Source organism: Centrocercus urophasianus, unplaced genomic scaffold, assembly GCF_019232065.1.
Source record: "Centrocercus urophasianus isolate 14NV4802_14NV808 unplaced genomic scaffold, USGS_Curo_1.0 seq_14, whole genome shotgun sequence".
Lineage (NCBI taxonomy): Eukaryota > Metazoa > Chordata > Aves > Galliformes > Phasianidae > Centrocercus > Centrocercus urophasianus.
This window is the reverse complement of record NW_024884586.1, coordinates 43,537,831-43,560,980: the sequence shown is the minus strand read 5'-3', so window position 1 is coordinate 43,560,980 and position 23,150 is coordinate 43,537,831. Positions and strand designations below refer to the sequence as shown.

Sequence of the window (23,150 nt, the reverse complement as noted above, 5' to 3'; positions counted from 1 at the left end):
ACCATCAGGAGACTCTGAATCAGGTTGTGAAACAGCCCTTCCATCCCTGGCATGGAGGGCCTGAGTCAGGGCTGAGCTGACACTTCTGTTCCAGAGCAGAGAGCATGAATGCAGCATGAATGCAGCAGTGAGTGTCCCTGGGAAGAGACCCTCATTGTGTGGCTTGATTACAACTGCATGGGCACTTCAGTTCTCAGCCGGAACTTTTCTATAATGAAGTGGAGATAAGATAGAGAAATATAAAGAGGAGTGTTCTTGAACAGTACTGATGACTGTTTTGAAGAAGGGCACTAAAGACAACACTTTTGATCTTCTCTTGGCAATGCCCTGGTCCTAATTAGTACCTCTAGTAGTCTCATCATTGCCTCTACGCTTAATTCCGGGTAGCACAGTTGGTGCTGATTGTTATTTAGGTTTATTTAGGTTATTCCTGCCTGGAGATGGGAGCACGGTGTGCTATGGTCACGTGGCAGGAGAACCTTGAAAAACACCAGCTAAGAAGGAAAAGAAGGACCCCTCCCTGCTTTGCAGAGGAAGATCATCCAAAGTCACTGAGGGGCTCATCATGAACAGCTCAGCTTCAGGCTCAGCTGCTTTTATTGTTTTTCACGGTTTGTTGTGCCAATATGGGCTTCCTCCCTTTCCATCATGGAAGAAGGGCTGCCTTCCTCAGCTTTGTCCTTTTTTTGTCCATTCACATCATGCATCACTTCACTGTTTTCATAGCTGTGGGAGCAATTAGCACGGACTGCATACGCTCTTCTACACTCCTTGTCTTTTTATTGTCCATGACACTAACAGTGGTCTCTGTCTGGGATCTTGATGCTTTATATGACACTTACTGTCATCTGAAATGTATTTCCTTCCATCCAGGGCCATGGTAGCATCTCTCAGACTTCAGCTGGATCTAGGAGCTCCACAATGGAGGTTTACTGCAAGAGGAGGTGGAGGCAGAAGGAAAAATTAGTGAAAATTGCATGCTAGCTCCACATGTGCACCCTGTTTTTTGGTTGTGCACCAGACAGAACAACACAGCCAGCCAGCATTTCACCACTGATGGCTGTGAGATATCTGTAGATTAGTCATGACTGCCGAAAGGTTTTCTTTTCCACCTTAGCTGTGAATGAGACAGCCCAGGTCCTGCTCCCAACCTTCGGTGTCACAGCAAAGCATATTGGATTGCAGAGGGAGAGGGAGATCAAAAAGCAGTGCTACTGTGAGAGAGGACATGTTATGGTTGGAGATGAGGCTGACTAATATCTGGCAGGAATGAGAGGATATTTTGAGCAATCTGTGTAACCTTCTGTTTCCTTTACTTTTTTCCTATACTCTTTTCTCCTTCCATTACTTGCAGCTCTCATATCACATGTCTACTTGGGATCTGCTCTGGTGCCCCTGAGAATCCCTCTGCTGCCTTAAGAGAGCTTTGGAAGGGGCTTGTACATAACTATCCTTGCAGCCTGTAGGAGAGTGGTCATGGCAGGCTTGGGCCAACAGTGGCGATCAGAATACAAGTAGCAAATTCAAAATAAAATAACAACTAAGTGGCAGCTGCTCTCCAGAGTTCAACACAAGCCAAAACAGAGTCCTAAAACAAGGAAAACCCAACAGGCCACTTCAGGCTATTAAAATGAAGCACAATCATGATCTGGAGTGAAAATGAGCTGTATTTTCCAGATCCCGAATTCTGGAACCCTTCCAGTTTGAAGTGCCTGCCACACCCCCAGGGAAGCACCCTGCTTGTTTAATAATAGTTGACTTCTAATTTGAATCATTTCTAGAAGGTGTGTCCATAAGCAAAACATCATTCTACAACCTTAATTTTCCTAGTTTTTCCATATAGGTCAACTCAGGATCTAAGTTTTGAACTTACAGAAAGGCTCCTAAAAGCCACCCTTCCTACAGACTGCCGTTACATCTAATTGCTATCACCAGCAGCAAGAAAGTGTTATGGTAAGGAAAGCAAGTGGAAACACTCGTGGACAGAAACAGCATCCCAGGCAGAATCCAAAAAAAAAAAGAAAAACTCTTCTTGTGGCCTCGAATGCTTAAGAATTAAAACTCATGTGCTTAAGATATTGTTTTCAGTTTTACTGGGCTAAAGTGTAGAAGCTGGGATGTAATTAATGTAGTGATTATTGAGATGCCCCTGGGGTAGTGCAGCTGTCACGCAACCCCATTCCACACAGCTGATGCCTTTTAATTGTGAGACACCAGTAGTTAGCTTTTGGAGCTGCCTAAATACAGGGCCCAAGCCTAGAAGCACTTGCAGTTGGCACAATGCTTCTCGCCCCTTTGCTGGGCTGGGCAGCACCGTTCTGTGCCCATGCTGCTTCTCATCCATGGTAGGGGCACAGGAACACCAGCCCAGGCCCCAGAACGTGTGGTGGCCCATGTGCTGCTTCAGGTGGGATTGCTGGAGGAGCAGAGCAGCAGCCCAAGGCAACCACATACATGAGCTCCATAGCCAGCTTTACAAACTCATGCTGTTTTCCACCACTTTTCCAACCACCATCCTTTTTCCTCTTAAGTTATTGATTGTGTCACTAGCAAAATTGACAGCCCTGGTTCAGCTGCCATGTAAAGAGGCTTTTGGTATCTCAAGTTAAGCAATGAGTTCCAACAGAAGGCAACTTTCCAGCCTGGACAATGCCTTTATGTTTAACTGCAGCAGGGAATGCTCTGGTCCAATTCATGCTTTTGTTTTGCTGTATTCTTGTAGCATTGCCCAAGTGCTAAGTGGTTCTCAGAAGAATAATCTCTCCAGTTTCCAAACCGATGGCTCTGGGGAGCACACTGGCATGGACTCCTCTAGGCCTGGGAGGGCCTAAAGAGCAATGGGAGGAGAGGATATTGGCAATTGGGATCTGGGGCTGTGGGGTGTGAAGCTGACGCAAATCAGCACGCATGTGCCATCAACAGTGCTGTGGGAAGGAAACACGGGTTTATCTTCCCCCTGTTGCTTGAGACAACGCTTCCGCTTGCAGCCCAAGCTCCGGTTCACGACGTGTATTGATTGCTCCTCTGGTTTACTACGTGCTGCCCAGGGAGCAAATAACACCCTTTGAAATTAGCAGCTTGAAATATGGCAAGGCAGGACTTGGCAGGTAGTGATTAAGCAGCTCCCTGAGCGGGAGGAGGGCAGGAAACAAATGGCAATATACATGAGTGACGACAAGTACAGCAGGGGAGAAAATTAACTCATTGCAAGAAGGGATCTTTCAGCTGCTCCTGCTCCTGTCTGATGATGAAATTGCCAGAGGGAGGATTCCTAAATCCCAGGCATGGGTTTATTGAGAAAAATACTTCAGCCTTGGAAAGTGGTCTCCAAGCCGCTGTCCTAAGAAAAAAGGAAACATTGCTGATGAGCCACTTGCCACAGTAGCACCTTCTATCACAGCTGTCCAGTTTTATGTTATATATACTCATATTATATTGCCTATCTCAAGCACTTAAGGTAGTATTAAAGCCACATTTCCCCATCCTGATCCTGACCTGGAGCATGTAAACTCAGCTGGAGGGTCTGCTCAGAGGTGCTCTGCACAGCAGTGAGCTGAATGGGTTATTTTTTGCTCAGTGAGTCATTCCTTGTAGTTAGTACAAGTAACTTTCAGACAGAAGGAGTCCACCTGCTGTGGTGCATGGTACCATGTACTGCCACTGTGTCACCTCGAGCTCAGGCACCGTAATCGCATGCGCCTGGTGGTGCAAGTGGATTTATCTGCTGATAGGAAGTATTTGCATAAGGCAGAGAGATTTTCTGTATACATCGTGATACATGAGGAAATTGGTTCCTGAAATATTGGCAGAGAAGTGGAGAGGTACCACAGTTCTTATGTCATCCCACACTGACCTTTAGTCTCTATCAACAGTGCTGCCACTGTTGGAAGGGCTGGAAGGCATTTCAGAGAGCTTGGGAGGAGGGAGCAAGCAGCAGCTGAAGGTTATGAGCTGGTAATGGCAGGTCTAGCAAACACTGCACGTCACGTGCTCACTTTGCAATTTCTTTGCTGCACGTGAATTCAAAAGCCTTTGAAGGTCAAAGATAGAATTTTCTGGTAGGCTGAAGGTGAAGGACTGTCTGCAGATAAAGTTTTCATCAAATGCAATGCAACTATAATATCAAAGTCCTCAAGGACAACAGGCATATAAAGATCTTATCACTGTTAACGATACTACTGGTGCTCTTCAAAAGCACTGAGCAGGGTGCCCAAGAACAGAGGAGTGACATTAAAACCTACAAATAATATGACAGTTCTTGTTTGGAAAAAACTAACTGAGAATGCCAATTCTTCATCTTTTTGCAGGCAGGCAAAATGCAGAGAGCTGTCATGCAGGCAAAGCGTGTTATCTGTGTTACATGATGATGGACTGAGCCTTAAAAGCAGATGAAAGAGAAAGCCCAGCAGTGGCTTAGTGTGAGCTGAGTCCCCCGGGTATCATTTCTAGGGGTCCCATATGGTTCCCATTGCTAGTGCAAACTGGCTTTCACCTTCTTCTGTGCGCTCTTCCCCTGCTCCTGTGTAGGTATTTCCTCATAGCTGCTGTTTGGTAGTTTGTTGGATTTGCCTTGGGGTGAGGTAGGTGAAAGGCTGTGTTCCTGTGCTCCAGGGACTTAGGAGGGAGGTGGAAGGAAAGCAAGCTGTGACTCCGAAGAGACTCAAAAAAAAAAATGCATTAAAAACTGTTACTTAAATATGAAGTGCCCAGCTTTTAAAAACAAGGCATTGCTATGAATGAGAGACGCTCATTACAATCTTTTAACAGTACTAGCTTTAAGGAAGGGACATTTTCATTCACCTGTGTGCTGCAAAGAAAAGTGCCTGAGGTTCTTGACACGTAGATTGAGAACAAGCTATGTCTCAGGAAGATCTGGAGAAAAATGACCAAACAATTTTTTATATGGAAGCATCAGACATCAAGACACCTGGATGTGTGAGCTAACCATGTGAACTCCTGCCTGGGCAGTGGAGATGCCATGTGGCTGTGCCCATCACACAACCAAGAGCATCAGAATCCAGGTTGGACTTTAAACTCTTTACCTGGCCTGACACAGTGGATGGGGCTTGCCACACTGTGCTTTACAGCTGAGTTTTGGTGCTGCAGCTCTGCTTCAGAGACCTCCGAGTGCTTTGCTTTCATGTTGCTAAGACTACAGAGTATGGAGAGCATATTTTGCATGGAGATGGGGTTAAATTATAGTGGATCATTCCCTGGCTTTTAAAAAGCTTGAACATAAATCATAGGTCTGAACGACGAAATGTATGGCAAATCCTTGTTTCAATGTACAGAGGCATTCTGAAAGACATTAATTTACTGAAAAAAGCACCAAAAGGCTAGTTTTACAAACTACCCTTCTCTTTGCCTTATGTATATTATCTGTCATCAGATCCATGAGGCCTTTGCAGAGCAGAAAGCTATTATTATATTATAAATTATAATATATATTATATTATAAAACAGCACTTTGGAAGCCTTAATGTGAACAACAGCGGTGAGCACACGGCTCCTCCAGCAGGACAAAGCCACGTCCTGCTGTCCCCTGAGGTGCCAGGGCACAGCACCCTGCTTCCCACCCTTAGCTTTGCATGGCTGTACCCACACTGGAACACTTTTATTTGTGCGAACCTCTGACCGCTTTGTTTTCCCCAAATAAAGCCTTCACTGCAAAAGCCACCCTGAAATCATGTCTAAAGTGGCAGCATGTGACATAGGTAGGGGTGGGGAGGTGATTAAGGAGATAAAGTAGAGGCTGCTGACTGCATTGCCTTCGTACGCCAAAGTGCCAACATGCCTCTTGGGGCACAAACCGACCTGCCCTGCTCTTCGAGGACACGCAAAGACATGAGGTCATTGGGGAATCTGTTCCTGAGTTGCCGTGGCCACAAAAGCCCCACAGGCCCTCCTGTGCCTGGCACCAGCCCCAAAGCACTGTGCTGCCTGTGGAGGGGCACATGAAAACGAGCCCTGAATGAAAAGCTATGGGTGAGCTTTCAATTAATGCTTCGGAGTTGCTAGAGCTTGTGCTTCCAAATAATGATGTGAGATGGGGTTTTGAGCTCTTTGCCATGTTGCTAAGTGGCTCTTTGGGTAAATGGAGATGAATTCCAGACGGGGTTTAAGTATGAGGATCAGGAATCTCTGCTCAGCCCACAGACACGCAGCTGTGCTGCCTGATTTTGCTTCAGGTCCCAGAGAGGTGAAGGAGGGATGTGTCCTGCCAAAGCTCTGGCCAACACGATGGTGAATGCTCTCACCTCCTGGCAGGCTCTGAGGCTCTTGGGGAGGATGGCAAGAGAAAGGAGTAGCCAGGCTCAGTGCCAGCAAGCCCAAGCTGGAGGTTTCACATAAACCTGGTGCTGGTGGGAGTAGGTGGGCAGCCTGTGAGTGTTGGCTGGCACCAAACTGCTGCTGCAATTCCACTGAGATTCAGCAAACAACGTCACTCTATGCATGATGGATGTGATTCTGGAGAGATCTTCCCAAGGACACTCGTGCTACTCCTTCAAGCAAAGGGATGGGGAGCAGCATCCCCCAGGACCAGCACTGAACCACAGCATTTGTTAGGCACTTGGCTTTCAGTAGTAGCTGTAGGACAGAGCTTAAGTGATGGGGTCATGCGAGTTTACTCCCAGCCCTAATGCTACTATTGCAGTCCAGTGGCTGGGTTTACTTCTATTCCGAAATTCTGTGAATTTTGGACTTGATTCAAGACTGAGCAAATCAACTGGGGACTTTCCATTGTTTGCAATGGTCTTCAGAGCAGCTGTTATTGTTCTTCATCATCTCCTGGAACATTTGGTGTAGAGTTATTGTGGTCTCTTGAGGAAACTCTGAGAAAACTCTCAGAACGAAGAAGTCTTCACATATTGGCAAAGCAGTTTTTGGGTTTGTTCCCAGTGCAATTGTCATAATCTTTCCTTTTTGCTGTCGTCACAGCTTTCAGATGCACTTGGACTGGCCATGGCTGAACCCAAGATTCATCTTCACAGCTTCTATATTTTCCTTTTCACCCTGGGGTGGTTTATGTCTACAAGTTCTAGGAGAATCACGTCAAATTTCCACAGAAGAGTGAATTAAAATCACAAAAAAGGTCTTTATTCTCAAAATGTGTTAGGAAAACACAGAAATGAATTGCTGATGTTTATTATCTCTATTTGTTGTTGTTGTTCTTTTTTCTTTTGCAAAGACTTTTCACACATAGCTACATCTGTAGCCATTTTGCTGGTGTGTCTGGGCTTTGTCTCCCTCTCCATGTGGGAATGCTGGTGGCCACTGTCGGCTATTGCCAAAGCTGTGGACTTAAGAGATCCAGAAATCTACTAATTAGTTCGTGTTTAATCTGCATGATCTGCAGAGCACTTCTGGAGTCTTGTAGATTTGTTCCAGCACAGACAAATTATGCTGATTAGATTGGTAAATTGCCAAAAAAATGCATAAATAGCAATTATTTTAAACAAATTCCAAGCACATAAAGACTGGTTTTAGTCTCGGCTGTGGAAAAAAAATTCATGTAAATTGCAGTGTGTGTTTATTGCATATTTTTTTTTCCTTCCAAACCAAGTGTAAAAGCCGGACTTCGGGCTGCTCCAGCTGCCTGGCAGAGGAATGGGGCTGCAGACACCTGCTCACAGCTGAGCCCCGTGCTGGTAAACCAAGAGCCAAAGGTACATGGCAACCGCATTTATCCCAGCTCTGCATCGTCAGCTGAACTCTGCTAGGAATGGGCTCTTTTTGGGGTGAAGAAAGGAATTGCAACACAGAACTTAAGAGCCTGGCCCTTTGGTTCATCGCAAATTCAGGGGTGGGAGCCAAGAGGTTTGATCCCACGCTGCAGGTAAGAGGCTGCTCCCATCCTGGGATCGCAGCATCGCTGCGTTGGCTAAACAGCAACAAGCAGACAAGGAGGGTAAACATGGGTGAAGAAAACAAATCAGGAGCAATTTGAATGTTTATGGACACAGCTGAGCAAGCCCTTTGCTTTTCAAAGGCTTTCCCATGTTTAGGAAACAAAGTCATAACAAACACCTCCCATCTCACAAGTGGGCAAACTGGAGTTTTGCAATATTAATCTAATCACCGAGGTCAAAAACACAACTGGAATTGAATCTGACATGCACCCAGCAGCTCAGAGGCTCAAAGCAGCTCCCCAAGCAGGAAGGGGCTCACCCTGTCCTCTGTCAGGATGCAGGGGCTCACCCTGACCCAGGCTATAGTGCTGCTGAGTTCTCATCTTCGTCCTCCCCACACAGTGTTGGCATCAATCTCTGTATGAGCAGATAGGGGTACTGCCCTCACCTAAGTAGCACTTTCCATTTACCCCTAGTGCTTCACTGCCCAGTCAGTGGTAACAAGGCCTCACCTGTAAGGCTTTTCTGTACTTCCTTACAACCTGTCCTTCCCTAAAAATAGCTCTGTCCCACCACCAGACTTCCTTGGCCAGCTGCTCCCTCCTATTTCTGTGTCATTTACTTTGAGTTACACCAGGATGGATGTGGCAATGCCCGATGCAACTTCTGCTCCCCACCAGCACTTCTGCTCTCATCCTCAAGGGCATCATTCAGCCTTACTCATCTCCCACCTACTGGCTCCAAAAAGCACCTTAATTCTATTAGATCCCCTCATGTATGCAGGGCTGGCTCTACAGCCTTGCTTATGTTCTTTTAATATTATTTTGGGGTTTATAATTCAATCCAACACTGGTATGTGCTCTGTAACAAAGCGGGGCAAGGGAGGAGGAAACCATGTTTGGAGTAATCAGCAGTCTATGAGCTATGTCTGCTTTGTTAATTCTCACTTGAGGAAATCAAGTGCTGCCTGTTGTTGTATGGAAGCACAACAAAATGTGACTGCCTACTGCTGGCAGCACAGCACTAGGCACAGGCCACCAGAAAGCTGTGCCACTTGGTCTGGCTGGGAAACAATACAGGAACTACCCACAGTCACTGATGCCCCTAATTCACAGAGGACTTAGGGGTGCTTTTTGTTCAGCTCTGATAAAAGCAATGCAGCACATAAGCCTCTTTGAGTCATCCTCTGCTATAAGATCAGCCATAAACAGCTGATTTCTGAGAGGCAGACGTATTTATAGGCTTGGGACAGAATATAGATTTTAAAATGTCACTTTTCTGTTTCGAAGTGATTGACTTGAATTTTTAATCCGTATAAAATTAATTCAGCTAATAAATGAGAATGGCTACAGAGTAAAATGAATTACAGTTTCAGAAAATCATTAAGATTGATGTGGCTGCATGATCTGATTGGGCAGTGGGTTGTCACTCAGTGAACGCTGTTATCTAACTGTACTTTCATCCAGGTGCTGTGAGGACTTGTGGGCCATGATGTGTTGCCAGGCAAGGGCAGGAACAGCTTTGCTTCAGAGGAGCTTCTTGCTGAGCATTTGCAGAGCAGTGCTATTTAGGAAGGAGCCACAGCCTGCGTAGCAGTGGGGAAGACATGGAGCTTCAGGGCTCTGCTCTCCATCTTGCCTCTGACTTGCACAATGCTCTTGTGCGTCAGTCACTGAGGGCTCATAGTATGATGACTGCAGGGCTGTGTGATTCCCAAAGGCTGAAATGAGTAAGGAAAGCCAATTGGTGCTGGGGCACAAAATGCCTTTGCCTTCTCCCTGCTGTGGATGCAATGAGAACTCACTGGGGGTACAGTCCTATCTACAGTCTCCAAGAAAGAAACCTTAAGGAGCTCACTGTTGCCATCCTTGCTCTGACGTGTCCACAGGCTGATCATCAGCTGCAACCACGTGCATTTCTGATCTCCCACTGAAAAAAGGCACTTTTCCCTCTTTTTAAAGTGCTGCTAAGACCTTTGAGAAAATGTTAAAAATGAATGATCCTCCTGTGAGCACTGGGTAATAAAAACTTGAAGTCCATCTCCCAAGAGGCGCAGTGTGCTTCTGGGTATATACTGTACTCAAGTTCTGCTGATTTTCTTAAATGCTTCCACTGTATTTGACAGAGGACACAAAGCCACAGAGAACGTGCAGGGATTATAAGTGGTTTCTAAATCCAGTTTCTCACCCAGCTAATCAAATATCTCGTGCCACGCTCTTGCCTGGTTGTATACTGAAGTGGGTAATTCTTTTCTGTACTATATATAATTCTATTGTATGAGACCCCCATTTAACTTAGACAGCAGCGTGGCTTTGCTAACAAGTGTGACACAACGTACATGTAATTCAGCAGGCTGACATGAATGCAGACACTTTCAAAACCTCTTCTGCTCTCTCCCTCTCTCCTTTTCACTCCACAGGTTCTCGATCTCAGCAATGCCCCTTCTTGTGTGCCGTGTTAAAACAGCCTGATTAAGCTGACTCAGTAAAACACCAGATTATAGACATCCACACTAATGAGCATTTCTGATCCACGACTTTTACAGGGAACATCTGGAACCTTCTGGAAAATTGCCTCTTATTGCACAAGTCCAGGAAGCCTTCTCCAATAAATCATTTCTACCTTGCTACCTGTTCTTTCATTTTTTTCCTTTGGGCAGAATTGGTTCTCAGATCCCTACAAATAGCTTGATTCTGACTTAATATATGGAAATAGTTCTTTATGGACAATTTCTAAGGTCATAAGAGACTAATGTAAAAAGCAAGATACAGCCTATAACTTCATCATCTTCCTCATCCCTCAAGTGGAATAAAAGAACATCTGGCTCCGAATATTCTGGCACCACAAACTTTCATCCCACATGCCCAGCAAGCAGCTAGCCTGAGTGCACACACCTGCATTAGAGGTAATGACTGCCGAGCTTCTTTTGACTGAAGGAAGAAGGGGTTCTCAGTTCCCAAAGCAACAGAAGAGAGGAATTCCATCGCAGACCTCCCTGGCCTGCACAGTGCCTGATACAAAGGGAGGTTGCTCATACAGCAGTTTCTCTTGGCTCAGAAGGACTCATCACATTTCACGCTGAAACAGTGTCAGTGCTAGCTGGACAAAGATGCAAAAAGCTCCCTCTCTGCTTGGATAGCCATGTCTGCTCAGCCAGCATCTCTGGAAGCCCTTGGTCCTGGGCTCTGACAGCTCCTGCAGTTATCTGGACCCCCTGAGAGTCATTCACAGTTTCAGTGGAACCATTCATGCAAATCTCCCTCTCAAGAACAATAAAGGAATACAAAATTTAGCATCAATCTACTCAGCCCTATCTGAAATAACTTCAGGCTGAGGTCTGTAGCAGCTTAAGCGAGGCTGTGCTGCTGCCATAGCCACACACCATCTCCATGGGATGCCCAGGGGTGAGGAGCTTTGCAACAGTACACACAGCACCTTGCAGCAACTGTGTCTGTGGAGTCTCTGTGGTCACGTGCCTGAGGTTGGGGTGACAAATGATGCCTTACTCCTCACTCTGTGGGACAGCAGTTGTAAAGCAAACAGGAAAATGCTGGCGCTTGCCAAAAACCTGGTTGTGCCACCTGAGTTGCTTTGCAGCACCAGGAGGGGCTTGTGCATGTATGCTCTGCTACCTTTGGGTTTGAAAGCAAGTGGGAGATGAGGGGAACAGACCACTTCACTGTATGGAAGGTGCAGCTGTATGTCATCTGTCCTTGGAACCAGGTGAGAAACATGTAGGTACAGTGATCGCTCCCACAGGCCTCTGCTCCCAGCTGCCTTCTGCAGTCATTTCTATCAGCATGTCAGCCAGCTCACCTAGGAGTTCAGAGCTGTTGCCCTCCCTAAGAGAAGAACAGCATGTCCTGAGCAGTCAACAAAAGGACAGGGAGCTCATGAGAGAGATATTCAGGTAAAAGCGAGGACAATTATTTTTATTTGACAATTTGATTCAAGGTCTGTTTGTTCTCTGCATTGATACCGTTGCAGATTCATTCCAGTTCAGAAGCTGTCACACAGGGAAAAGGGAAATAACAGTCTGTCTCCTTTCTCTTGGCATCTGAACAACGGTTCCTCAGGAGCACTCAGGAGGCCAGTAGCATGTAAATGCTTTTCCTCATGGTGACACTGACAGAACTTTCTGCTGGTAGAGCAACCCCCTTCAGCTACTCACAGCTGCACGTACCTTTGGTGCAACATCATTATGCAACACTAGCTCTCCCACTTTTCTCTCCTTGTGCCTCTCATACTTGCGCAAGCAGAAGCTGAGATGGAGCCCTGCAAATAGAGTCTGAGAGCCCCAGCCCTCCTTTTCTGAGTGTGCCCTGCTCCCAGCTGCATCAGAGGTGAGTTTTAGGCACTGGACATCACTGAACTGCAGCCCAGGAGGGCACAGCTGTCTCCAGTCTATTCAGAAGACTGCCAGTGTGCTTGAGCACCTAATGATGCAGGCGGCTGGGATGTGCACTAGTATTTACAAAGAGATCTAGACTTGCTGCATCTCTGAGCCCCCTGCCTTTCTGGGTCACTACGACTTCCGCAATCATCCCGCTCACCAGGACTAATGGAGCACAGATGTACTCTCGAGGGAGTGTGTGAACCAGAACCCTCATCTCTGGAACACTTGCAAGCAAGAGCCATCTCCTCACCATCACGTAGCCCAAAGTACCTAAGGAGAATAGAGCAGGAAATTAGGCAAAAGAGGAAGTTCATACTGCTTTTGCTACATGATCCCTTTCAGTTTCTCAAGCACAATTTATATTTGCATCTTCAGAGGAAAAGTTTTGTGCTAACAAGTAAGAAGGAAACAACCACAATGAGATATAGATCTGCAATGCTTTAATTAAAGCACAGCAAGACAGTGAACAACAGCAAGCCTCTCAAGTGTTTCACAAGCCTCACCTGAGTCATTATTGTTTGCCTTGTAGGTTGCAAGGTGTCTATGACTGCTGGCTTGGAGGGCATGGAGCACCTGGGACAAGCTGAACCCAGCTGTGAGGCAGAGGCGTGTATTGGTGCTTGTCCAAAGCGAGGGATGCAGGTGCACAGCTAGCAAGGAGAAGGTGGCCTGGCAATGTGTGACTGAGCTGTGGTAGGGCAGGGAGAAGAGGCGTCTTATTCTAGACTGAAGACTAAAAGTGTCTTAAAAAGAAAGATGAGTCATTGAAAGTGTGGCCCAAGCAGATTCAGCCACTGTGATGGGAAAAACCCATACTTCGGATTTACTACTTTTGACAGCAAAGATTGCCAGAATGTTTAAGTGGATAATCATAAGCAGAACTAAGAGGTGGTCCGTGCTGGGCAGAGAGAGTTCTCCCCATGACCCTGCCAGCAAAACACCAGCTGGAAGCAGTGTGGTGATAGCCATGGCCTGAACTGGCAACAAGGACACAGAGGCCTTTTTAATATTGCAAAGACAGAAATTAAATCCTTCTCCTGTTACGCAATGCTTGCCTTTCCTCAGCAGAGATCAAATCAATATGGGCCATGCAAAGTCAATGGTTTATTTCAAGGGGTTTTGAATTGAGCTTTGTAGGCAAAGAAGCATCAAGCCTTGTTTCAAACTCCGTGAAGACACATTGGTATTTCCATTCCATGTCTATTTGTAGGACAGAAATGTGACTTTGTTCCTCTTTAATCCTGTTGGAATGTCAGAAAAGAATCCCTGAAGTTATTTGGAGGAAGCTCAGAGGAAACCTCATTGCACTCTACAACTTCCTGAAGGGAGGCTGTGATGAGGAGGGGTTTGGCCTCTTCTCCCAGGCAACAAACAGGACCCAAGGAAATGGTCATGAGTTGTGCCAGAGGTGGTTTTGGGTTAGACATAAGGAAAAACTTTTTCTCTCAGAGAGTGGTCAGGCACTGGAATGGCTGCCCAGGGAAGTGCTGGAGTCACCGTCGCTGGCAGTGTTCAAGAGGCGCCTGGATGAGGAACTATGAGATATGGGTTAGTAGCTTGTGGTAGCAGTGGTAGTGGGAGGACGGTTGGACTAGATGATCTTCATCTATATACAATTTGCAGGTTGTTTCCAACCTTGCGATTCTATGATTCTATGATTATCCCTGGTGAAGGCTGGGGATCCCACTTGAAATGAAAAAAAAAAATACTTGAAATTGAAAGCATGAATCACCTCCAGGTAAGCAGTCTCATAGCATTAACTTTCTAATTCCTCGTGCCTTCTTCTGGTTTATTTGAGTCCCTCAGCACCACTTCCATGGTGGCAGTTCAAGCACACAAGAACATGTGCATATGCACTTATATGTACATCACTACAACACAGCCACCAAACCACACCAACAGTGTCAGCAGTTTAGCACAAATCTGTCTGAAGGAAGTTAACAACAGCAGAAACAGAACATTCACATAATTTCTGGAGAAAAGCTACAATGGTAGGCCTGCTTACATAACTGATTTAGTGCTACAGAATTGCTTTCTGCCTTTAATCTGCTCAACAGTTTATCTTTGCTGTCGTGATCGGTTGAGCTTTCTTTAAACCATTATGGATTAGCATTCTGCCATAACATGTTAAAAGCTTAGCTTTGTTTATTTTTGTCAAGAATGGGGGAGGGATATCAGGTTCAATTGCTCAGGCAGCAGGTTATGGATGGTTATTTTTCTTACAATCAACAAATGGAAGTGCCAAATGCAAGGCACAGCCAAATATTTCCAGAGATGGTACTGGTGGCTGGAATATCTGTGAAATTGTTAAAAAAAACCAAAACCCTACACATTAAATAAAAAGAGGAACTTCAACATTTTTCATAATTATTTTACTCTGTAAATAATAACACGTAATCCAGCATTCAAAAAGTTCATCCCACCCACCAGCTTTTATGGAATACTGAAGAGTAAATGGTCTAAAAAGTTAATTAATATGGCTGATTAATGGTTTTATCACGTTTGCATTATCGTTGCCATTTGGAGACAAGTCCTGCCAAAAGCAATCTTACTGTCATTCAGCTGCAGGACGATAACTCACCATCGTGCACATAAAACACCAAGCAAACTGCACCTCAGCCACACTGCTCACAAACAGAAGTTCAGGTAACATTCCCCATCCGTTCACGTGCATTTTCACAGTGGGTTCATAACACTGACAGCAGACCTATTAGAAGATTATAATACAAATCTATGCCTGATTTTCTACTATCAATTGACAGCAATACCATTTTAGACCAAATCCAACAATTAGCACACTTATTCAAACTCTGTGTAATCCAAATGATTTGCAGATGCCAGAATGGAGTAAGAGGCTGTGATCCTGAGTGCTGCCAATAACCCTCTGTGCAGCTCTACATTTTCCAAAGAAACACTAATACTGTGACCTGCCATGCAGGCAACCGTACGGCTCTGCAACTTCCACATCCAAAAGGAAGCAAAGAAGCACTTCCACGTTCCTAAAAGCAACACACATACGCCAGAGAAGTTTGAAAAGAGAACTGTCTCGTGGTGCTGTGATAAAAACATAAAATTTGGACAGTCATTCAGAAAAGAAGAGGAAAAAAATCCATCTTGTTTGTGATCAGTGTGCTGTTTTACTTTCTTATCAGGAGGAATCTCTATCCCACACATTCCAATGAATGGCCACTTGCTATTACTTTGTCTTTCTGACGGCAAGCGGAGCACTGCTCCAGAGTTCCAACATTCCCTTGGATGCTGCTCTGGTTAATGCTTGCGTGCTATTTAAACAAAGCATATTCCAACTAAATCTGACTATATATGGAATTCCCTGACAAGGAAAAATTTGGATGCCCTACAAAAAAGAACCACGAAAACGGCAAATGCACACAAACACACAAAACACTCCAAACTTCCCCAAGTTGAAGTGTACTAGAAGAGGCTCTTAGTGGCAAAGGTCAGGTACCCAGTGTGACCCACCATCTCCCTCAGTGGCACGCCGCTTTTGAACTGCACCACTCCTTGCTGCAGATTAGTGCCTGGGCTACCTTGGTTTGATGGGTTGCTGCTGTCAAAGCCAGCGCTAGAATTATCCTCAGCTGCTTTTCCAAGGTCAGGGATTTGCAAACTAATTGTCCTTACATTGTATACTCGGAGCAGAATTTCCAAGGTGTTAATCTCTGTAAAACCGTACTCTTCCATTGCTAGGCAAGTTCTCTGGACTTGTTCAATGCAGGGGGAGAAAGAGCAGATGCGGCCACCTGCAAAAGAAGACAGGTAGTAGATAAGAGGGCAAGAACACAAATGAAGCACTTTCTCTATTTTTTCAAATTCTCCTAGCTGCAAGTAGAATTACAATTAGGAGCTGGACTCGATGATTCTTATGCGTCACTTCCAACTTGGGATATTCTAAGATTCTGTGAATTATACAAAAATAAAAACATTCTGAAAGAAAATCTTCATCAGGCAACTCTGTGGGATCACAGCGTCAGCATCAAGCAGGGATGATTTCACAAGATGCATCAGACTCTTTGAAAACTGCAGTGGCAAACTCACTCATCTCCCAAACCCAGCGTTGCCCACCACACTTGTTCATGATAAAACTCTTAAAGTCAATCCCCTCAGGGCAGTGCCTCTTTCGGAGTCACTATCCACTGTTCTGGGCCGAGGCACTGCTCTGAAGCTGGCAACTACACAAAGCCAGAAGTCATTCTCCACACACTGTTCAGAGCTGCCTTCATTAGAATCTAAGTGTGCGTGCACACACGCTCCGACAAAAGCGGCTGTGTTTATTTGGGAACGATGGTATGCGTGTACAGAATAAAGTAATCTCTCCAGGCCATAGATGGAGTGCTGCTAAGACTTTACCCTTTTAGTCAAGCTGACTAGCGCGTCTCTTGAGCATTAAAATTTACTGAATACCACATCGGGCAGTTTCACAGCGAATGCACCAAACCACTAGGAAAGGGCTCTTAGTGACAAACTAACACTCACCTCCTCCTCTGCGCGTGGCTCAGTTTGGATTCCACATTCAGAACACTAATAGGTTCCCTACAACTTTCTGCTGGCTACAATGTCACCTTAACAGCTGAGAATAGAACGATTCAGATTTACTCTGAAAAGCCACAGCCAAATCAGATCAAAGAATTATAAGGACACTGTCTGCCACAAACCCAGGGCATGTGCTTTCACCCAGGACACAGTGTCCCACGAGGGACGCTGCCCTTCCTGAAAAGCTTTTGTGCTGGGGGAAGGAGCTGGACAATGCAGCTTCAGCCAGTGTTTCACTTCTTACAATTAGATGAAAATGCGTGCTGACCTAATTTGCATTCCTTCCCAGCCCTCTCCCAGGCTCATCCCGTTGAGCCTCCCAAGCCCTGTTGTCTAAGCAGTTAAAAAACCCGTGCAGCTGAGAGCAAAGCATCCTGCTAAAAATAGAGGCAATGCAGGGGCTACACGAGGCCTGCTTTATCTCAAACTCACTCTTTTTTTTTTTCCCCCCCCTTCCTCATTTCTAAAGTCACATCTCTAAAAAAAGAAAGCATCAGGTCTGAGAGTGTCACTACAGCACTCCAGTTACTGCACAGCAATGATGTGCCGGGCACTGATTGGGGAAGAACACTTTCCATGACCATTAATCCACCACACACTAAGCAGGATTTAATTTTAGTCCTGGGATAAAGTCTCCACAGCCAGCAGTTCTTATCATGCATCTTCAGAACAAAGTACCCCAGACAAGTAATTCCCTGGAGTGACAATTAAAGAACAAATCTAATAACCTCCTGCAAAATTAATGCTGGTTTGTGTCACTATTAACCAACTCTCAGGATGCCAATTTAATTGCGCACCCGGTCTGCTAGATCCCATGAAATTAGATTTATATGTTTATCAGCACGGTCAGCACTACCAGAACTGCATCCAACAGCTCTTCCCTTCCGGCCAGGCAGTACACTGCCATGGTTGTAGGCATAAAAGAGAAAAGCTCGAGAAGAAATTCTGTTACGTAACTAGAAAGTTACTATAATGACCATATGCCATAGAGAACGATGCCATGTTCTTATTGCGCAGGGAACCGAACAAACGTCTAACTTAGCTAAATGTCAGCTCACAGTAACTCTTTGTCTGCGAAGAAAGAATCTGCACTGAGATCTGAGACTTACTACGATTTCATTCAGGCTTTTCATTTTTTGCATTCATATTGGAACAAAAGATGGCAACATATTTACATTTACAACAAACCTGTTCTCCTCATTTACTCCGACTGCAAAGATTTCAAGACGTCTTTAGGCACAAGCTGTGGATTCACAGAGGAAAAGTAAGGAGCCTGCACACAACTGCGGCAATACAAGCTGCAGACCCGCCTACGGCTTTTGTCAAGCCTCCAATTAAAGCCAGAGCAACCTTCATTTTGCCTCAGGATGGTCAGCTGAGCACAGCATGGCAGCACCAAACTTGGTGTTAATTTATCAGGCTGCCTCCTCACAAAGCAGGCTGCTTAGGGAAGCTGGGCTACAGAAAATGGGCTTCTGAGCCACTGCGTAGAGAAGAAGGTGCCTGTGATAGCTGACATCCAGATGGCGTCTGTCAAACCGGCGAGGAGGTCTTCTTTGCTGTCTCCTCTCAGCATCACCCTACAGGCTGGGTTGGACTCATGGGCTGAACTTGTTTCATTAAGAAGGTGTTAAGAAAAGGCTGGAAGGCTGCAATTAGCAGAAGGCTTGAAGGTAGAAATGAAATCGCGGCTCCAGACTTACAGAGACTGCCTAAAATAGATTTGGGATGCTTCATTTGCCATGGTGTTTTTAGCTGCAAAAAAAAAGTGGACTCTGAGCAAAGGAAAAGCAGCACTGAGAAGGACATGCTCTTCTGCTGAAGGAGCAGGACTTCCAGGTGCAAGCCAGGTTCATGTTCTCTCAGAGCTCTCCTTTTAGGAAAGCTACTGTTCCTAAATTTGTTTAATGAGACCTGTGTGTCATCATAAATGGATACAGCAATTATCTGAGATTAATCCTGTTCACATTGGGAAGCCGTGTGAGCTTTTTGATCTGAAGAGCTGTCTAAAAATGTGTTTATTCATGTATAATGCCTCTGACAAGTGCTAAAGTTGAAAAGAAAATAATGAGTCTGTATTAAAGACTTACATTTCTTTTTCCACCTTCAATTTTACAGAGAGTGAGTTTATTTGAAACATTTAATGGAGAGGTTAAATCTGAATGTGTAGGCTGGAAGGTGCCCACACAGTCCTGGCAGCCACTCTAACCAGCAGTGGGGTCAAGAGCCTATGAAAATTAAAGTACAATTGGAACAATTAGAGGAGAGAGCTTAGGGGAAGGGGAAGAAATAAAAGAGAGCATTTGCATCTACAAAGCACTGTACATTTTTTTTAAGCATGGTATTGAAAGTGTCTAATTAATAATCAAGAGACGCACCTTGCTATCTTTACTAGAGATCAGTGCCTTGGAAATTGCTCCTCCTTCCAGCACAGCTCTTGGCGTGCTTCTGTGCAACTCCACCAAGCAACTGCGTTTCTGGTTTGTGTGAGCAAAAAGTAACACCTCTACCAGTTCTACTTACCTAAAATCTGCACGAGGTATCCAGCATGGAAAATCTGGCAGTGCTACCAATGGACACAAACTCAATGCATCCTCATGATATGAAAACAACATGTGTCCAAGTTACGTGCCCTCTCTTTTGCAGGTTGCTGTATGCGTCACAAGTACTCTGTTAGGTTTGCTCATCATCACAGTATTACTCAGAGGATGTGAAAAGAACATATGTAGTGCAGCACTGCTAAGTTCCTGAGAAAACGGCCCATAATTTTGGAAATGGTTCTGTGACGCAGAAAATGCAGCACAGCATTTTTATTTCTGGTAAGAGAACACAGCTCTGGGTTTTGGGATTTCAGAGCTTTGTGATAATTGGAAGATTATGTTACAAAGATCCCATGGCATGATCATTATGTAGGGGCGAGGCAGGAAAGTCACAGAGCAGCATCACTATGGCATTTACTCTGTGCTAGCAGGACACTAAAAATATTGCCTCTGCAAAAGGGGACAAAATGTCCTTTAAATGAATGTGCTCGTGGGCGATTTGATGCAGCTTCCTTGACAAGTGAAATTAGAGGATTTGGCTGTTGTTAGAAATTAAAGGATGTTTCTTGATTCAGAAAAGAAAAATTTTTCCAAATCAATTGCCAGCTCTTTAATGGGAGCTTAATGCCATTTTCTGCAAATGTGACCTTAACCTGTGTTTGTAGGTGCACCCTTCCAAAGGAATTCATTCCTACTGACTGCTATGGAGCTGGCTAAAGCATGTTTCAAAAATGAAAACAAAAAAAACAAGTTGGCACCAAACTCATGAAAAAAATCTAACAACTTCCTTTAAGATTCCCTTCATCCCCAGCTTCTTTCTACAAGCTGTGCAAAGTCCAACAATTTTGGACAGCATTCCACAGCATGGATTACAGTGCAGGAAACCTGCTTAGCTCACGACAGGTGAGGGAATCATTTCTGCTTAGGCTGCTGGGCCAGACCCATTGTGTGCAGCTGAGCTAAAAATCTCTGCAACCTCAGCTAGGTTAATGCCTTCCAACAAGATACGCCAGCCGTGCTTAGCTCAGCAAGTACTGCTTGGGAACCAGATGGAATTTGAGAGTTATCACCTACTTCTGATCCTAGCAGGGCAGCTCTGCGCTAGACCAGATGGTCCCTCAACACTGGGAGGTTGTTTCAAACTATCATACAATTATAGAATTGTTTGAGGTGGAAGAGATCTTTAAAGGCCATCTAGCCCACCTCCCCTGCAATGAAGAGGGTCACCTACAGTTAGATCAGGGTGCTCAAAGACCTGTCCAGCCTGACCTTGATTATCCTTAACTTCACCTTGAGCAAATTCTCCTTCAAATCAAAGCAGATGGCACTAATAAAGGCTGGTGATGGTGTTTTACAGACACATATGGCTTCATTCATTTATTCCAAAACAACCTCCTATGGACATGAGAAGCATTGATACCATCTTGTGTACCACCTGCATGGGTGGAGGAAGAAAGTCTAGACAGCACACTAGACTGACAGGCTCCACTTCCTGCCCTAACACATTCCCTGTGTGCTCCTGAGGCAGCTGAGGTTCAACCAGCAGCAGCCTCACGTTGCTGCCCTCTCAGCATGGTTCAGCCCAGGGGGCTCCCAACACAGCTGCCATGGAAGTGGCTAAAGATTTCAGCTGCTCCTCAAAGCCATACCTGAGTGGTTTGAAAATGGGACCATGAATAACCTCTAGGGCTCAGGAAAAATAGCCAGTGAGAATTTCTGCATGGAACTGGTATTCCCTGAAAGCACCAGGGAGGAAGGAAGCAAACCTAAATGAAAATTAAATCCTTTACCTACACCACAGGCTACTGGGAGGTTGGGGCGTTATTTATTTGCTTATACAGCAACCGTAAGAACCAAAACTGGCAAGTTAGAACAACAATCAATGGATATGGTAGAGGAAAGAATGTAAGCAAGACCTGTTTTAAGTCCACTGTGAACTAACAAAACAGACAAAAGACTTTGGAAATGAAAAGCAACTACCTCTAAGAAGAGCAGAGTATTCCTAAAAGGTTTCTTCAATGGAAGAAACACAGAGGCCCATACAGGGAAGTGTTTGGAGGGAACTCCCACTGCAGGGCTTTTTGGGGAGACCTGAACCGTGTCACTCAATCCAGGTGAGATCACACAGATCACTATTTGACAAACTCATAATTTAGGGGCTTTATGGAGAGAGGACATGAAGGTTGAACATAAGAAAGAAGCTTCTTTACAATAAGGGTGGTGATGCACTGGCACAGGCTTGCTCAATGACGTGGTGGATGCCCCGTCCTTAGAAACAGCCAAGGTCAGGCTGGACGGGGCTCTGAGCACCTGATGGAGCTGTGGGTGTCCCTGTTCAGTGCAGGGGGGTTGGACTGGATGGCCTTTAAAGGTTCCTTCCAACTCTAACAATTATATGTATATATGTATGAAATAGGCAATACTTAGAGAGCAGAGTAGGTGGGTACAGAATTATAACCAAAGCACTACAGTATTCAGCTGGGAGACGACTGAGTCAAAAGTTTTGGGGTATTTAAGCACTGTAGGATGTGGAGGATATTTCTGTTACCTCTCATTTTTTTCATTCTGTTAAATTATTCTTTTTTAAAAAATCTAGCCTCAAGGGGTTAACAGCAGCTTTGCAAAAAACCACCAAGGTCAGATACTGCTATGACTACTGAAAAGCATTCATCAGCAGATGCTGCAAAAGGAAAACAGTGCAGGTCTGGAACAGAAAGCAAGTTCTGCAGTGCAGCAGTGCCTGAGAGATATTACAAGCAGCATTTCTGCTTGAAAGCTTGACTGGTGAAATGAGCACAGAAGGATGCAGCTGAGATGCAAGCCTGAGCATCAGCAGAGCATGTCACCAGAGAACAATAACCTTCGAGTCAAAAACACTCTGTGCATTTTTATCCCTTTAGCTCTTCACAAGTTGGCAGTGCACTGAACGGGAGGCCAAGCTATCGTAAGCAGCATATTTGCAGCCTACTGGTAGGCATAACGTGAGCGATAAATGTACTCTGTGAAGAGGATCATTAACACTCAGCCTACTAGGAGCTGCAAGACTCAGGATCTTGAGCATAAGTAGGAGAGAAAATACTGATTTGATAAGCATTTGTTGAGGTCGAGAACTCTCTCTTACATGCAATCTCAGCTGAAAACTCCATAAGGAATATTGTGGTTCTAAAGAGGAGGTTAACTGGATGCTATATATTGAATTCATTCAGCCCTGACTTCAACCTAATTACCTTACCACCTCAGCGAATGAATGACCACTACCTGGCAGCACACAGATGCAATGTTTACATTGTGCATCACAATAAAACCTGCCACGTGATCCTGTCCAGATGCATGAGAGAGGATAAGGAGGGAAAAGAGTGCAAGGGCTCATTGCCTCCAGTGATGTCTTATCACCGAAATGGAGGTGAGCAGCAGCAGTACATGCACAACCTGTTCTTACTCCAGAAGAGCTGTAACTATTTGAAAACAGCAGTAAGCAGCTTCACCCTCTGCCTGATGAAACGCACACGACGTCACTTTACAGACAAAAAAAAAAAAAAAAAAAAAAAAGCAGGGTTTTAAATATTTTTAATATTGGCTTAGCAGATTAACCTTGTAGCACAGAAAAGTGTAGCCAAAGAGTACTGTCAGTTTGGTACTATGGGACCTTTTATCTGTTTTTCAAATGCTGGAGTGAGACAGGGCTTCAAACCTTGGAATTGCTCAAGCAGCCCTGCTCAGTATTCTGAACATGCACCACTTAAATAATTCAAACTGGGCTGCGCAATGCAGCGCCTTCTAAGCTGGGGAGTCAGCTGAGTGTTCTGCTCACCA

General features: G+C 45.0%; 1 protein-coding gene across 8 annotated transcripts in view; it reads right to left on the bottom strand.

Annotated features, from left to right (window-relative positions):
• Window positions 1-23,150, bottom strand: part of TRMT61A (tRNA methyltransferase 61A) — a 71,246-nt gene that overhangs the window by 36,356 nt on the left and 11,740 nt on the right. For 2 of the 8 annotated variants that reach the window (XM_042813482.1, XM_042813483.1), the window contains exon 4: window positions 14,600-16,007. In XM_042813482.1, coding sequence (XP_042669416.1) covers window positions 15,679-16,007 — 329 coding nt within the window. In that variant the 3' untranslated portion in view covers window positions 14,600-15,678. Of the gene's footprint in view, window positions 1-842; window positions 933-3,017; window positions 3,341-4,698; window positions 4,873-11,744; window positions 12,517-14,599; window positions 16,008-23,150 lie in introns of those variants that run through there. The other 6 variants (XR_006167974.1, XM_042813485.1, XR_006167975.1 and 3 more) reach the window with 6 other exon arrangements.